The 16,813-nt window shown below is 40.8% G+C and overlaps 2 protein-coding genes across 2 annotated transcripts; both read right to left on the bottom strand.

Annotated features, from left to right (window-relative positions):
- Positions 1-51: 51 nt before the first annotated feature.
- On the bottom strand, positions 52-3,992 carry seraf (Schwann cell-specific EGF-like repeat autocrine factor). The gene is made up of 5 exons (XM_068735406.1): positions 3,779-3,992; positions 3,335-3,430; positions 2,409-2,513; positions 1,108-1,203; positions 52-599 (listed from the first exon to the last, which is right to left on the bottom strand). Exons 1-5 carry the CDS (start codon positions 3,990-3,992, stop codon positions 487-489), a joined length of 624 nt encoding a protein of 207 aa, XP_068591507.1. The 3' UTR covers positions 52-486.
- Positions 3,993-7,815: 3,823 nt separating this feature from the next.
- Positions 7,816-14,336, bottom strand: tmem106ba (transmembrane protein 106Ba). The gene is made up of 8 exons (XM_068735556.1): positions 14,230-14,336; positions 12,386-12,594; positions 10,468-10,531; positions 10,175-10,334; positions 9,573-9,713; positions 9,296-9,345; positions 9,115-9,168; positions 7,816-8,862 (listed from the first exon to the last, which is right to left on the bottom strand). Exons 2-8 carry the CDS (start codon positions 12,576-12,578, stop codon positions 8,742-8,744), a joined length of 783 nt encoding a protein of 260 aa, XP_068591657.1. The 5' UTR covers positions 12,579-12,594; positions 14,230-14,336; the 3' UTR covers positions 7,816-8,741.
- Positions 14,337-16,813: the final 2,477 nt, after the last annotated feature.

Genomic DNA, 16,813 nt, shown 5'->3' with positions numbered 1-16,813 from the left:
TATATTAGTCATGCCTAATCTAGATGGTACACATCAGTGACTTGTCTCAGAATAAATACATTGCCATATGTTTTTCTTTTTTGCTTTCATTAATATATATTTTTTGATTGGGTAAAGTAATGACCACCTGTTTGAGTTTTATACTGGGTTTTGTTTTATATATACAAATCTCTGACAACACCAAATTACACTGTGGTACAAGTTACATCTGACAGAATAAAGAAAATGAACTATTTCTATGCTTTTGCTTTGGTTAAATAAGCTTTGATAATTAATGCAATTCACTCTTTTATTCATTTAATGACACAAATTACAGTACAGTACATGTTTACACAGTCGAATGAGAACGTTACACAGGTTCAAGGTTTCTTAAAAAAGAAATACATACAAAAGTTTAAAAACTACAAATGTTTTAGCGTTAAAAAATAGAAGAAAGAAATGTCCTCATCAGCATGACGTCACTTATCGGGCCCCAGCAGGGTCACACTAGTGGGACTTCTTCCTCTCCTCGCAGCGAGGGCCAGAGAAGGGGGGGCGACAGCGGCATTTGTCTGGAGAAATACACTTCCCTCCATTCAGGCAGGACTGAGTGCACACAGCTATAGACGATACAAAAACAGACCCAAAAAAATAAATAAAAACGATGTTAATCGATTGTTAAACCTGAGAAGGGCTGAAGGGCTTGTGAACCCGAACACCACAAATCCAGAAACGGAAGTGAAAAGTGTTTCCACGTCTGTCACATCTGGAAAAACATTGAGCTGAGAACTTTCCCTTCGCAGACGCATACATCCGAGATATATATATATATATATATATATATATATATATATATATATATATATATATATATATATATATATATATATATATATATATATATATATATATATATATATATATATATATATATATATATATATATATATATATATCACTGTCAGCTGCTTGGCAGACGGATACCTGCAACATTCGTCATCTCGGTAAGGTGGAGACGGTTTACAGGGAGCACAACCAAAAGCTAACAGGACAAAACGTTGGACAAGCAGCAGAGGAATACAAAAAGGAATCGTGCTTGTAAAGTGCACTGATTTTTTTGAAACTCACCGGTGTGGCAGGCGCCACCCAGCCATCCCTCCGGACAGCTGCAGATTCCTGGAGCCACGCAGATTCCCCCGTTCCTACAGCCCTGGGGACAGATCGCTGCAACAAAACCATAGAAAAGACATTCTTAGCATGTCAGAGAGCTAATTTTTAGCTTTAGCCATATGTGACTCATATTTACTGGAGGCAGAAAAATGCTCTACATGCAGAAATAACTACGAGTTAATGGTTGACAAAATACTGCCAATTAGCTTAGCTTAGCATATAGCCTGGAAACAGGGAAACAGCTAGCTCTGCCCAAAGGTTACAAAACCCGCCAACCAAACACATCTAAAGCTCACTAATTTAACATATTATATCTTGTTCGTTTAAAGACTAAAAACAAGAAGTTGTGGTTTGACATGTCGTCATGTGCTGGACTATTTCTTGGCCAGGCTAGCTGTTTTATGTTTCTATGCTAAGCTAAGCTAACAGGCTGCTAGCTGTAGCTCCATATTTAGCGTACAGACACGAGAGTGGTATCGATCTTCTCATCCAACTCTCCGCAAGAAAGCGAATAAACGCATTTCAGTAGTTGGAGATGAAGCCAAACTGCTTTTCAGGAAGCAGGTTAGCTTAAAAGGTGAATGTGTTAGCAAGAAGAGAGTGCAGTTAAAGCATAACCTACATTTAAAAATTAATACAAAATGTATGTTTGAATAGGACACATTTCTATATATATATATATTATCACAATGTTTTTGTGATGTTGGAGGTCAACAAACAAACAGCTTAACAACACTAGTATGGGCACTTTGAATGTAGGCTAGGCTAAATTGCTAATCTAAACAACAAAAAATACATTGATTGAGTTCTCTAGAGCCCTAATTTCTCATGGAGTGCACAATAGTAGAAAACTCGTCCCGCATGCGTTACTAAAAAGCCAAGTCAACTCAATGTTATCTATGTAGCCTTAAAATATCAGGAAAAGTGGGGTTTTTTGCTTCACCAATTCACCAAAATGTTTATCTCAACAGATAAGATTCTGAGAATGATCTGCTGAGTCCGACTTGAGCTTCATTTTACTGCCAAGAATCATCATTCACGAGCCGTCAATTTACATGCCATTCGTGACCAGTAAGTTAGATGAATTGCTTCGTCGGGGGTGGGGGTGTTAGACTGAACACTTCCCATCCTGTCAGCGACTTGGCACTGAAAAAAAAAAGCATTTTGAAATGTTTTAGCTCCAGCTGAGAGACCGGGCTCCTTGTTGCGACTTTGACCTTTGGTGTTAACAGGGCGATTAGAAATGGCCATAAACCGACCCTCCTGGCATCTTGAGCCGCTCCAGCTCGAGGGGCAGATGCACTTGGCCGCTCCGTTGACAGCGATGCATTCTCCTCCGTTCCAGCATCCCCCGTCACACGTCACTGCCAAAAGACAGACACGGATCACACCCATCAGCGGGGATAAGATAGCTTCACCCGTCCTGTCCTCAAGTGTTTGTGGCTGCACTGGTTTTAGAAATATATAACTTGGGCATGATTCCTAATCAAGGGGGGGAAACGCACAATTGAATTGTCTAAATCAGTGCTTTCCAACCTTTTTTTTCCCCTTGTGAGCCCTTTAAAATAAAAAAATGTGTATTTAAAAGTGTATTTGGGACCCCTAGTCACTAGTTGCATATGTCTACCAGGGGTTTCTTGGTTTTAATTGTATTTCTAGAAGCTTGATTAGTTAATCTCTCTAGAAATCTAAAAGAATTAAAGAAAGTCTGGAAAAAATGTACATGTGTGTGTCTTTTTTTCCTTTCTCCCTGCTCTGGTAATTGTCCTCAGATTTAACTCGCAACCTAAAGTTTTGGAAAATACTGGCTCTAAATGCTGTTTCAAAGATTTCTGACAGGAACATCTGGTGAATAAACACAAAATCCCTTCATTTTATTTAGATTTTGCCTCAAAAAAACATAAGGACATTCAAAAATATTCCATCTTAAATAATATAACCAGCTTTAAAATACTTATTGAACAACTGCAGTTTTGTTACTGGGGGGGGAATCTAGCTGCTCTATTTTCTTCGACTGGAGGTTAGAAGGAATCTGGTGTGTGTCTGATAAAAGAGGGACAGCTGTGTTATATTTAACTGTACCACACGGAGGAATGAAAATACAAGAAGATGGCTTTCAGATTCCAAATATTGGACCAACCAAGTGTTTCGTTCACAAACATCCGTGCACAGAAAGCCTGCTTACCTTTGTGACAGTATCTTCCCCCAAATCCTGGAGGACATCTGCATTTTCCAGGGCGAAGGCACGTTCCTCCATTCTTACATTTGGGATAACAGTTGGCTGCATTTTACATTCACACGAGAACACACAACATTTTGACATTACACTTAATATTGAGACCTTTTATCTTAGATACTGTAAAAGTAAGAAGGGGAAATAAGTAAATACGGTGAGGAATATGGTCTCTTGAAACATCTAATGGAGAAATATTTGCATTAAACATCATTCATTGTTTTAGCCATAAATATTTATAGGCATTGGTTCTTCTACAAGAGGACAACTACTATTCCCTACTGAATATCCTACTGACAGCTTAAAACTAAATATATTTATATTATTCTAATGGGGGAACATGTTCCACCTTAAATGCAATTAAAATGCAAACAGATAAAAGGTTTGTAACGTCACCATACTGGCAGGTCTCTCCTTCATAGCCCTTGGAGCAGTAGCATGTGTTGTTGCGGATGCAGATCCCTCCGTGTTCGCACTGCGGTTCGCACTTCGCTTTCGGGTCGAAAACGAACCCGACGGCGACTCCCCGGGGCGCGTCCGAGCGCCCTGCGGAGCACAGAGCGACCAAGGCGGACAAGAGGAAAGTTGATGCGAGACCCACGACACCCATGTTTGGTGTTTTTTTTGGTGTGTGTCACTGTGAAGAGTGAGGAAGCAGCAGACAGACAGACGGAGACGGAGATGGAGGAGAAAGTAGCGGGACCTCCCCCCCAAATCGTGGCCGCTGTTCCACACAGGTTAGTCCCGGGGGCGGGGCGAGGAGAAACCGTAAAACCGGTTGGCTTGGAAGAGTTTGGATGGATGATGAGCTTTTTGAAAGTGGTCACCACATGTAATGTTACACAAAAAGTAGTTGGAAGTAAATTAGACGTAAATATTAGTCGATACGCCGAAGAAATAATTTAAAACCATCTTTTTTTTCTCGAAGTTAAAAAGTACCAACGGTAACTTTAGCGTTAGCTTTGTAGCTAGCTGACGTTAGCTAAGCTACATTGGTTGTTACGTCACACCAGAATCGGAGCGTTAGCACGTTAGCTAACGTTAGCTAACTAGCCAAATACAATGGTTTGTCAACTGTGGGTTGAAAGGTAAAGTTAATTGTATTTTTTTGGGGGGGCTGTCTTAAATTAATACCTCCTTTTTAATCTGCCATGCAAGTTACACACAAGTAATGTTGTGTAAGGAGTTTGTCTCCGGCTTTAAATTTATATTTTAAAGCAACGATAACCAAAAGAGTTCTGTGAATTATAAACGCTAAGCTAATATAAGCTAACTAGTTGCCAAAATGTGTTTTTAGCCACTAAATGTGTATAAACTCAGTACAAACCCACACTGTGTAGCCAAACTTTGTTAAAAGTAATAGTTGAAGTGGAGCTTATTTTCAACTCAAAGTTTTCAAAGATATGTCAGAAAGATGTGGATGGTGCAATCCTAAAACTTAAAGTCTTAGGTTTTTTTTTTTATCATTATTTATGATTTTTATGGGGTTAACTGTACAGGGAGACTTCAGTATTCACATATCGCGTATGATCAGATGATCAGTGAAATAAAGCTTGAACATAAACCTATTATGTACAGAGAGTTACTGTTAGTATTAAAAATAGATGTGTAAACAACAAACTCTGTGTCAGGGTTCCAATGCAACATGTTTCACTTACATCAAGCATTGCAGATTTAAATTTTTTTTTGTCCAGGTTTTGAGATATCTCTGAAGATATCTGTCCTCATAGACAAGGAACACAGGTGAAAACTGAAACGTTTTTTGGTAACCGCTTATTCCTCTAAAAACTATTTATGTCACGTTTTGTTTGTTATCCAGAGAAACAGGGACACTGTTTCTAGAGAGACTCTAAATTAAGTTTTCAATGATGTGGATACCGCACGGCCAAATAACACTAATGAAAAGTGAGAAATATTCAGATGTATAATTTGTTTGAACTGACCCTTGGATGAGCCTAATAAGTCTATTGTTTTAAATCGTTCATTATGTGAGCGCCAAATAGTCACGATGTCATTCTCCTCCACTGGACACACTCCAGTACTAGAGAAACCACAGTCAGGAAAAAGGTTCAGTGTGGAGCCAACTAGGTTATTATTTTTTTTTTAGACAGCAAGACCCTGTGTGTGTTCATGTAGAAGACATGTGGGGAAATCATTTCCTTTTACCTGGTGAGAGGAAATGCTGGGTCCACATGCAGTAAGGGGGAAGCTCTGCTGTAATGGCTCTAACACAACCAGATCAATAGCGGATGTGGCCGTCCTCTCCGTTGGGACTCCGCACAGTGAAACCTACCGACCGAGCGCTCACAGGAAAGTAGATATTTCCATGTGAAAATCTTGCTTTTGCTTGAAAAATGACTTCTTTTTTTTTTTTTTTTAACTTTCCCACGAAAACCCAGCAGCTTCCATAACCTAGAATGCTTTAAAACTGCGTTTACATCTTGTGTTTGCCAGAGATGTGCCTGAAATTAAGTCACTCAGCATGAAAAAGCATTAAAAAAAAAGACTACCGGACTAAAGAAGTCTTAGTCATCTAAGACCAAAAGGACTAACGCGACTTAAGAGGGGGCAGCCCTGGATACAACGGTGATACACATCAATGTAGGGACTGTTAATATTATATCAGCCAGTTGGGACAAAATATATGTACTGAGGCAGAATATGTTGCAATTGAACATTAAATATATACGTATAGTCAAAGAGGGCAGTGACAGTAAAAGATAATAATAATAAAGCTGATGTCAATATGTCTTTTATTGACACCCACTAACATACTGCTCAGTACAAAGAGGAAACTGGCAGTGCTTACTGGTTGTGTGTGTGTGTGTGTGTGTGTGTGTGTGTGTGTGTGTGTGTGTGTGTGTGTGTGTGTGTGTGTCCCAGTAAAGCTCTGGTCCAAACCAGTGACCTGGATCTCAGAGAGGAAGTGAGCTGATGTTTGCAGCAGATGTGAACATACCGCGATACACTGGGGACACCTTGTGCCTCTAGCTCCATTAAGGAGTACTCCGCCTGTAGTGAGGAACCACGTTAACATACAGTGTTTGTGTTTTTGTAAGTGCGCCCTCTAGTGGTGGCGCCGATGCACGTTGTTGTTGGTCGTTCAGCTGGTCCGTCCACTCATCAGGGATACTCTCATTTAAGTGATTGAAAAATATTAAGTTTGCCCTCAATAAATATAAAAATGTAATAATTAGATTAGTATGAAGTTTGATCAGCATATTTATGCTCCCAAATAATTTAAACTAATTTATAGTTTCCGGTTTTTTTCTGACTACGAATGCATTTTGCTGCATGTGGAGACAATATATTTAACTGAAACAAGCTGAAATAATTAGCAAGAAAATATATCACCAACTGTTTTGATAGATTAACTGTAAACATTTTTATTTTTGCCCAAAGTTCACTTGCTTCAACTTCTCAAATGTGAATATTTACAGGGGTTTTTTGTGTCTATTATCCTAAAGCAGTATATCTTTTTTTATTTCTAATATTTATAAATAAGGGTGAAGTAACAGCAAGGTGAGCGGCACTCTAGTTAAGCAGACCACTCGGCGCCACCCAGTGTGTACGGAGAATATTACAAGAAGAAACCTTCCAAAATGAGACACGATTTTATTTCCAGCTTTCATGCATGAGAAACAGAGCAGCACCGTGGAGACGTCACGATGTCACGCCTGATTTATACCCCGCTTGCGTGTAACATGAAATGTGTTTTTGATTTGAACTCAAATCCTTTGGTCAGGCGGTTTATTTTTATTTTTTAATAGTTCCATATAACCTCGGCAGAAGCACAATTCCATGGCTGGGAGTAAAATGATGGAAGAGTTTGGACGTGGAGCACCTGTGCCTGGAATGAATAAGCTGGTGGTCGTTGTCAAAGGATGTGAGGTACTTGAGAACACATCTCCTGGCTCTGAAGTCCGATCGAACTTCTGCTCAGAAGTATAAATTAGGCGTAACGATAACAGAGAGGCGTTCACATCCCCACCGTCCGTCATCAACCATCAAGAAGGGTTGGATCTAGGATTTCAGTGTTCCTACGAAGACTCTTTTGATGTCGTACCTGTTACATTACATTACATTACGGTCATTTAGCAGACGCTTTTATCCAAAGCGACTTACAATTCAGTATCTATCTACACACCGTAGACGCAGCAACGGGAGCAATTTTAGGGTTAAGTGTCTTGCTCAAGGACACATTGACATGAGACTAGTAGAGCAGGAGCTGGAGATCGAACCACCGACCCTCTGATTGAAAGGCGGCCCTGCTCTCCACTTAGCCACGGTCACCACCTGTTCAATCGCAACTGAACTAAAGATCTGAAAACTTTTAAATAATTCATATTTTTAGACATTTTCGGTGTTTCGGTACTTCAAGCGATCTGTTTTGAAAATGCCAAAACAAAAAAACAATAAGTCACAAAAGGAAGTCATAGTTAAGTTTTTAAAAGCGCAAGAATCATGATACAAGCTATAGATGCAGAGTGGGTTAAAATAGCAAACACATCGTTGCAAAATGACACCATAGCACACAAACAAAGCTAAAAATGAAAGTACACATTTTACATTTACACATCTCTCTGTAACGCTCCCGCAGGAAAATAAAAAGTCATCCCTTTAAAAAAGAACCTCCTCGTAACATGTTGCAGTCTTCATAGTAGTCACATCTGCTTTTAAATCACTCCGCCGAATGACAGCCAGCTAAACGAAGGAGAAGACTCGCCCTCCCTCTACTCCCAATGAAAATAAAGAAGCCAAAAACACAAATAAGATACAACGTCATCTATACTGCACTAATATCAATTTAGATGAAAAGAGAAAGGAAAGAGCAGGAAGAGGTGGTTTTCACTCTTGAACGTTCGCCGTTGTATTTTTTTTTTTTTTTTTATAAAAAGCAGTATAGAGTAGTAGAACTCAACATTCTTATTAATATCTGTGGTTATTGACCGTGTTAAAGTGCATCATATGTGAAGCCACTGCTTCCAGTAATTCACCTGTTAACGAGTGACCGTGTAAACATGATGGGAGTGTCTTATTAATGTGAATATTACATTATTAACGTCTGTTTTGTTGGCACCGGGGTGGGAAAAGAAATGATAATAAACCTCAATGCAGATCCTGCTTTGAGCAGTGTGCTCAGCGTCACATTAGAGCCGGTTTAGAATTACACGATGAATGAGCCCCTGACTGGTTTGAGAAAAGTTACGTTGTTCCGTTGTTGACCGAGCAAAAGCACAAGGGGTTCCTCTCTGGAAGTTGGGCCCCGTGTTCTCCGTGAGAACCTCGGTCACAGCAGAGTTTGACGCATTCGTTCTTCTGCCTTCTTTTTTTTTTTTTTTTTTTTTTTTTTTTTTTTTTACTGGTAGACCTGGACGCCGCCATGCAAGGAGGTGGTGTTCCCCCCACAGTCCACATACTGGTACATCTCCTGGGAGACCTGCTCCGCGTGGCCGAAGTACGACGTGGTCACCGTCACCCTGAAAGAGAAAACCAAACCCCCGAGTCAGCAGGTCATCGGATAAACGAGGTGAGACCGTCACTTCTGAGTCCTTTAATGGTGGAAAGTTACTATGTCATCTCGGTTGATGTATGTGAGCTTAGGATGGCTACTAGTTTGAACTGGAAGGAGCAAAAACCAAGATACATAATGACAGTAGATCACATACAGCATGATTTATGATTCAAAAGTGAAACACGAGGATGTAAAGAAAGAACCCGGCCATACTCACTGCATCATGACCACTATGTTGTGAACTTTAATGGTCGGCAAGGTGCAGTAGTCGCTGTAAGAGAGGAAGTGACTCATGATTCAAACGCTCCAAAAGCGTAAACGGTATATATATATATATATATACATATATATATATATATATATATATATATGTTTATGACTTCTAGAAAGATACTCACAACATATAACTCATCTCATCAGCAATGGTGGTGGGGACGGTGTAGTCGATCTGTAGTAAAACACAATTCATAAAGCAGTTGAGTAGTTCACAGTTATGCTAATTACAGCAAAAGAATCCAGAATTCCGTCACCTTTTTAATAATAGATTCTCTTAGCAGTGCCGAGTCCTTTGAATGTTGTGTGTGTGTGTGTGTGTGTGTGTGTGTGTGTGTGTGTGTGTGTGTGTGCGCGCGTGTGTGCGTGCGTGCGGACAGTCAAATGTATTGTAACCCTAACCTGCCGCTCATCCAGCGGTATGATGACGGAGCTGTTGTTGAACTTGGCCTTGCCGATCACCGTCTTGGAGAACTGCACCTGGGCCGTGATGTTGGTCACAGAGACGGTGTAGTAGTTGTTGTTGGTGATGTTCAGAGTGCTCTGGGTGGAGGAAGAAAAGCATGTTAAACCTGCGGCAGCACAACGCAGCGCCGGTTGATCTGCGCTGTTCTGGTTCCGTCTGTTTTTCCGCCTCCACCAACTCCCCCCCCTGAGGGAAGTATTTGTCTCTTCAGCTGCTAGATTCTCCACAGTATTTACGAGCTAATTGCTAGCTTTGTCTGTCTGACGTTTGGTGTTTTACCGGTTAACATACAGAACATTCAAAAACGGCTTCCTGCTGCAGCCAAAAACAGCACTAATGAGAGCAGTGAGAGTGAACCAACATAGTAAAAAAAAAAGCGAACACAATGAGCTGAAAGACACGATGATTCTGTAGTGATTCTGTAGCGATTACTCCTGCCCCATACAAGAAGCCATTGTTCCTATACAAATATTGATTCTAGTTACTTTAAGACTCGGTCAGAAGGTTAAACCGAAACACAACTAGGACACGTCCTCACCGTGACGTTGAGATAGACGATCCGTTTGTCCAGGTCGTAGGAGACGTAGGCGGACTTCACCCCGACGTAGGAGACGTCGATGGAGCGAGGGAACAGGAAGAACACGGCCAGGCCGGACAGCAGCAGGCACAGGGCCACCGATATCGTGACATACAGCTTTCTGCGTGACACGGAAAAAAAAGAGAAGTGAGACCCAGGAAACCGGCTGACGACTTCAAAGTCCATCGCTGGAGTTTCATCATCACGCACGCGGCGAACACCATTCATCTTCAGACAGAGAGAGGCAGACTCACGTCCTGCTCGGCCGGAGCCTTTGGTCGCTGTATGGAATCAGAGCCACGAGCTGATTCTCCTGACCTGTTGAATTATTCAAAAGGAAGGAGAGGAAAGCTGTGTCATTCTGCTGTTTGACGGCTACAAACACTGCACACCTCCTGAGAAGAGTCTCTGTTTCCCACTTCAAGTTCAAGATTTATTTTACTGGTAGTTTATTCTTAAAGGGTAACTTTTTGTGACTAACGGGGACATCAGGGGACTAATCGCTCCATGAAACTCCTCACCGTCAATTAAGTCCACTGAAAGCGCCTGTTTTTGTATTTCAAGTGTTATTATAAGTGTCGACAAAAATTTCAGAAAGGAGCCTTCAGAGAAACACAACTTCCGTCTTACCTTTCTGTTCGTCATTGCGTCGTGTGACTGAGTTTGTCGCGTCGGAGCGCAGTAAAGCGTAGCTTAGCGTCAAACTAAATGAGTTTTAAAGCCACGGCTGAATATTTAGACGACTTCAGGACCTGACTTCTCAGAGCGAGACACACGATGACCAACGGAGGAAGGTTTTATTCCTCCGTAGGGTTCTTTTCCACGCTGTTGTCAGACACTTAGAATAACAATCTGAGCCTATCGGTGGCGAAAACGAGCGCTTTTTAGTGCACGTGCAATCGACGGCGAGGCGAATGCCCCGAGCGTTTACACTACAGCCTGTTTATCGGCTACAGCCTCAGACACAAACCGAGATTAGAAAACAACCTGAGTTACCCTTTAACCCACCAAAACAAACAGCCGGATAGGTGACGAGAGCGTGACTGTCATTGTTCCTTGTATTTCATTAGCTGTGTGTGGTGCAGAAGGAGAACGACATGACGTGGGTTTAACTGGATTCCTGGTTTTTAACGAGGAGAAAATAGATTGTTTGAGGTGTGTGTGATCTATAAAAATAATTTAACGGCTTCAGTCTTACATGAAACATCTTCTCAAAACCCTGAAGTATTCTGGTGTAGAGATTCAAAATGGAGATTAGTCTCTAAAGCCTGCATATGGAGGCATGATGGCCTGTTTATTTAGTATTTCTCTTGGACGTTATTATGTATTTGCTACATCTGTGGTTTATGAATGGTGTTGTAGACATAAAGGCTTGAAACTTGTATTTATAGTCAGACTTCTGGGAGTTCTATATTTGGAAATACAATATGAACTCTAGATCTGGTTGGTATAAACTTGTCTCACGGAGGCACACGTGAGCCGGACGTGTGGACATCCTCACTGCTGAATGATTTCTTTTTCTTCTTAACTCAACTTGTAGCGGGTCTGAGGGAGATGGACCACGTGGTCGCACTTTGTGCCGCTTTAACGCCCTAGCAGAGGTGTGAACGCTCGTAGGAGTCGAGCCTCGACTCTTGTGAAATACAAACAGCAGAGAGCGAGCGCTGTGTCCACAGAAAGCTGGACTTAAGACTGTTTAGTCTACAGAATCGCACAACTCGCCCCGGTTGGTATCTTTCTTGTGATTCACTAAATATCATGTGACAGGATCTCCTGCAGCGTGAATCAATGTTATTCACGCTGCAGTTTGAAGATTTTAGGATCCTGAAAACACACAAACACAACCTTTTCTGCCACAGTCACAGTTTTGGTGGAAAAGATCATGCCACAACTTTCCGTGCACCAACATTTGATTATGACGTGATGACAGCTGGCTGGTTGTTTTGCTCGTATCTGATCAAATGCGATCAACCGTAACCCACAGTCGTGACGAAGCACAAGTATTTAACCGTTCATTTAGACAGAAATAACACCCGTGGAGGGTTTGTTTCTGGACTAACCGGTGCTTATTTAGTCATGAATATGTAATGGTTATTGAGGAATACTTCACATGTTCTGGGGCTGTACGTATGGGCACAGTGACGGACCACCTCTTTATCTAGACGGCGTTACCTCGCGGTATCCTGCCGGTGCCCTGACACGTCGGGCAGGTGACGCTGTCCCGTCCGGTGAACTCCACGTAGGGGAACTGAGACACGTCTCCGTTCTTTCCGTCCTCCTCGCCGTCTCGGTACTCCCCGGAGGCCGTCAGCGCGTCCTGACTCTCGTCTTTGGGGTTGGCCAAGTGAGAGTGGAGCTTGCCCATAGCTGCAGCTGTATGTCTGCGGGGGGGGGGGGGCACACACACACACACACACACACACAAAAGGACGGTGTGAGCACAGAGGAACTCTCTATAGGTACGGGCGGGTCGTGCTGACTAACCACATGCCACACGGCTGTTTGAATGGGGGAACCCCGGAACCTGGATGGATTCCAGGGGAACATTTTCCAGGCCAACGAACGTCAACTGGTGCACCGTCCATGACGGAAACTCTGTTGTAATAATACCTCAGAGACAATTCTGAGTGTGCTGCTCAATAGGGACTAGACTGTGACCACTGCTTAATGTCAGTTTGTTGTGTAGTACCCTTCTAAAATGAATATTACTTCAGTTTTGTATTCTTTTACACGGTAACACTTTGTATTATTGGCAGGACCTTCAGGGCCCCACATGCGACAAGCAGAACAGGCTTTGTGTTCATGTTCAACAGTAGTTAAATATGCATCATATTTTGTACATGTCAAATTGTAATCTACAAAAGTAACTAAAGTAAAATGAATGTAGTCGAGTAAAAGAGTACAATATTCCCCTCTGAATTGTAGCGAGGTTGGACTTTTAAGGCGCATGTACAGTGCTGTACTTTACTCGAGTATACACATTTTATACTACTTCATACTTCTGCTATAGTTTACCTTTTACTCCACTACACCCACAAGTCACTCTGTAGGTTATTAGTAGAAATATTAATAAAAAAAGCAGCTTCACTTTTGCCAGCTGTAACATGCAAGTGATATACACAATACATCATGCATCAATAATTATATTTCAGTAATAGTTTATATATATATATATATATATATATATATATATATATATATATGTGTGTGTGTGTGTGTGTGTGTGTGTGTGTGTGTGTGTGTGTGTGTGTGTGTGTGTGTGTGTGTGTATTTGAAATGGGCCATTTTGCATATACATTTACTTTCAGTACTTGAAGTATACTTTGATACGTGTACTTTTACTTGAGTACGGTTTTGTAGTCATGCTACTTTATATTTAGGGAAACGATCCAAATACTTCCTCCACCACTGTAAAAAGAAAAGTACCCAAGTAAAGTACAAGTACCTCAAAATGGTATTTAAGTACAGCACTTGAATAAAGTAAGACAAAGGACTGAACCAGAGCAACAGAAGGAATGTTAGATTCTAAACTATCAGCTTTTTCTAGGAGAATAATATACATATTGGAATGTAACACCGTTGCAATGACCAACGTGTTGATTATTAACGGTTCACGTATGTTTTTTTTAACATGCATTACGTAACGCTGGTCTATCCTAACAGTCGCAGTCGCCCCGCAGGACGCTGTGTTTACACAGCCTCGCTGTCATCACGGGCCGCTGAGCCTCAGCCGGGAACACAACGTACCGGCGGAAGGAAACCCGCTTTACCGCCTTCAGTCTCACCACCGAACGCGATATTTGGCCTTTAAATTGTTATATAAACACAATAAGCGAAATGTTTTTTCCGCGTCGTCGCGTTATTTCTGACATTTAATTAAAAATATTGTACAAAATCAACGGCGGCTCTGCGGGACAATCCGCACTTCGCGCAGTCACGTCACCATAACCGTTGGAACATGCCACGGGCAGTACACTGTATTGTATTAGTTATATTGTATTTTTGAACGCGCTTACCCGTGTTTTACTTGTTTGACATTCGTCGTCTCCTCGCTGTTTTGATGTGGTTCGACACACCAATGGCGAATGATGCTACGGGAGCTCCTCCCCCCCTCTCCCCCATTGGACAGCCTCGTGCTGGGGCAGAGACGTAGCGGCGGGACCGTAAAGCGACACTGTCAGTGGTGGATGTATTCAGATGACTTTACTTCAGTAAAAGTACAAATCCCACAGTATAAAATACTCCTGCATTAACATTCTTTATATTAAAAAACGTAAAATAAAATGATTAAAGTACAGTCAAAGCAGCCCATAGTGACCTGCTTTAGAGTTTAATAATAATATACAAGTATTTATCGTTATATTATGTCATTGGATTTGTATAACTGATGCATTGTCATTTAATCATTTTAATATTTAATAATACCTCAAATTTGTGCTTCAGTATTTGAGTAAATGCACTTGTTACTTATTCTACCGCTGATTGTTACTCTGGTATATTATGTAATATCTTACTGGATTATTATTACTGATGCATTATTATTATTTAATCAGCATTTTAATATTGTAGGCTACTTGAGAATAATTGAAAATATTTGTATACCTAAAATGTGTGCTGAAGTATTTGATCAAATGTATACTTTGTTGCAATCCGCCATGATTGTTTTTATATGTATTATGTCATTGTATTGTTTTTACTGACACGTTATCATTTAATCAGCATTTTAATATCGTAGTCGTGCATCATATTTGAGAAGTTTATCATCATCTTAATTCTCAAAGTAAGAATTGCAATATATTGCATCTGAAACACAGTGAATTAGGAGTATAAAGTACAACAAACTGGAAATACTCACTTAATATAGTAAAGTACTTGGATAACTGGACCTCACTACTTCCACCTCTGAGAAATACCATTTACACCATTCACAAAATAAAGTGCGTCACATGAACCAAACTTAAAATAGATAATAAAACATGCATTGTGTGGGAAGGCCACTGTATAATCACCATGTGTTCCACATACACACTGCATACGTATTTAATAGGAGAGTTAATGTGTTGATGGTGATCCTATTGAATACACAAATATCCATAAAATCCATGTAAATGTTCTGCATCACAAGCACTGAGGCGGACGACGTCCTGCGGTCATGTGTCTTTAGGGACTCCAGTCCGCCTTAATAGAGATCACATGTGACCTATGACCTCGTGTTGTCGATCTCAATACTATTTAGCATACTGTTGAAAAATGACGGTAGATATAATATCATAAAGTACAATATTAGACTGGCATCACAAGACAGCATTTTGGAAACTTTTTTCCCCCCCAAATAGATTGAAGCAGACAGCCTCCTGATGTTGGACTGGAAACAGTCGTCAGCTGAAAGAAACGCGTCACACAACTTCCTGTTTTGAGGAAGTTTCCCCATCAATCACCACCGCGTCGCTCCTAATCAGCTACAACTGATCCCATTATTCCGTCAAGTTAATCATTAAACAGATGTTTCCCAGTGGAGCCTTCCGTTCAGAACACGGAGAATCAGAACGTTGTAGCGAGTGTATATTGAGAAATATATATTTACTCTTTTAAGTCCATACATGTGAGGAGCAGTGCATTTTCAATCGCAGTCTTCTAAAATACTTAAAGGTGCTAGAACCATTTTATTCACGATTATTTTAATGAGTTGAACTTTGCACACTTGTCCAGATAATAACTAAGGATACTGGAAAATTAAAAAAAAAAGTCATGAAAACTATCCAAAAGTCCTTATTGTACCCTTGATTCAAATCATATATCAGTTACTTCTTGTGAAATCTTGTATTTTAACATAAATCCAAGATAAATATCACAGCATATATCAAAGAACAGGCTGAACGTCTCCTGCTCAGATCACAGTGTTCATCCTAGATGATCGGTGTGTGGCTGTGCTTTGCTTGAGCCAGAGGATGGCAGTGTGCTGCCACGTGTGAACGCATGACTCAGCAGCACTCAGGCGGTGAATCAACAAACAAACAAACAAACAGCGAGGCGACAACGTGGTCATTGGTGCCTGTGAGCAAACATCAAATCACAGCGATAATAGACTTATTTTAATCCGTTTTTAATCGCGGTATGATTTCAGAGGAAAACGCTTTGAATAATGCATAATCTGACAAGCTGAAGGGAAAAGTACACTTTGAAAAAACGGCTAATAGAAATAACGACCCCGTCATGCTTTAGCACCGACTGTGCTGAAAACGGCCCTGGGTTAAGTTTGTCTTTACAAAAAAAAAAAAAAAAATCAATTAGTGTTTGTTTTGAGCACCAGAGAGATCTTTTAATGATTCAGGACAAAAAAAGTCATTGTCACTTTTTGTCCGGTTTCCTGTGATTGTTTGAGTCCTTGTGTGCTGAATCCACCTTGTAAAAACATGTGCTAATAATAACCAGCTATGTGACACAGGTTGGCTTTGACAATGACCTACTTGGCGCCATTGACAAGACATAAAGCCGGTGCTAAATGACAGAAATCGGGATCAGCAGTGGCTCTGAATATCCCCTTAAATACGGATTTGCTACTCAAGAGAAAATATGTTTTTAATAACGTGCATTCACACT

Source organism: Cebidichthys violaceus, unplaced genomic scaffold (assembly GCF_023349555.1).
Source record: "Cebidichthys violaceus isolate CVI_PGR_0920_01 unplaced genomic scaffold, fCebVio1.0.p SCAF_7, whole genome shotgun sequence".
Classification (NCBI taxonomy): Eukaryota; Metazoa; Chordata; class Actinopteri; order Perciformes; family Stichaeidae; genus Cebidichthys; species Cebidichthys violaceus.
The sequence above is the reverse complement of the archived record's forward strand: the minus strand, read 5'-3'. Positions and strand labels throughout refer to the sequence as shown.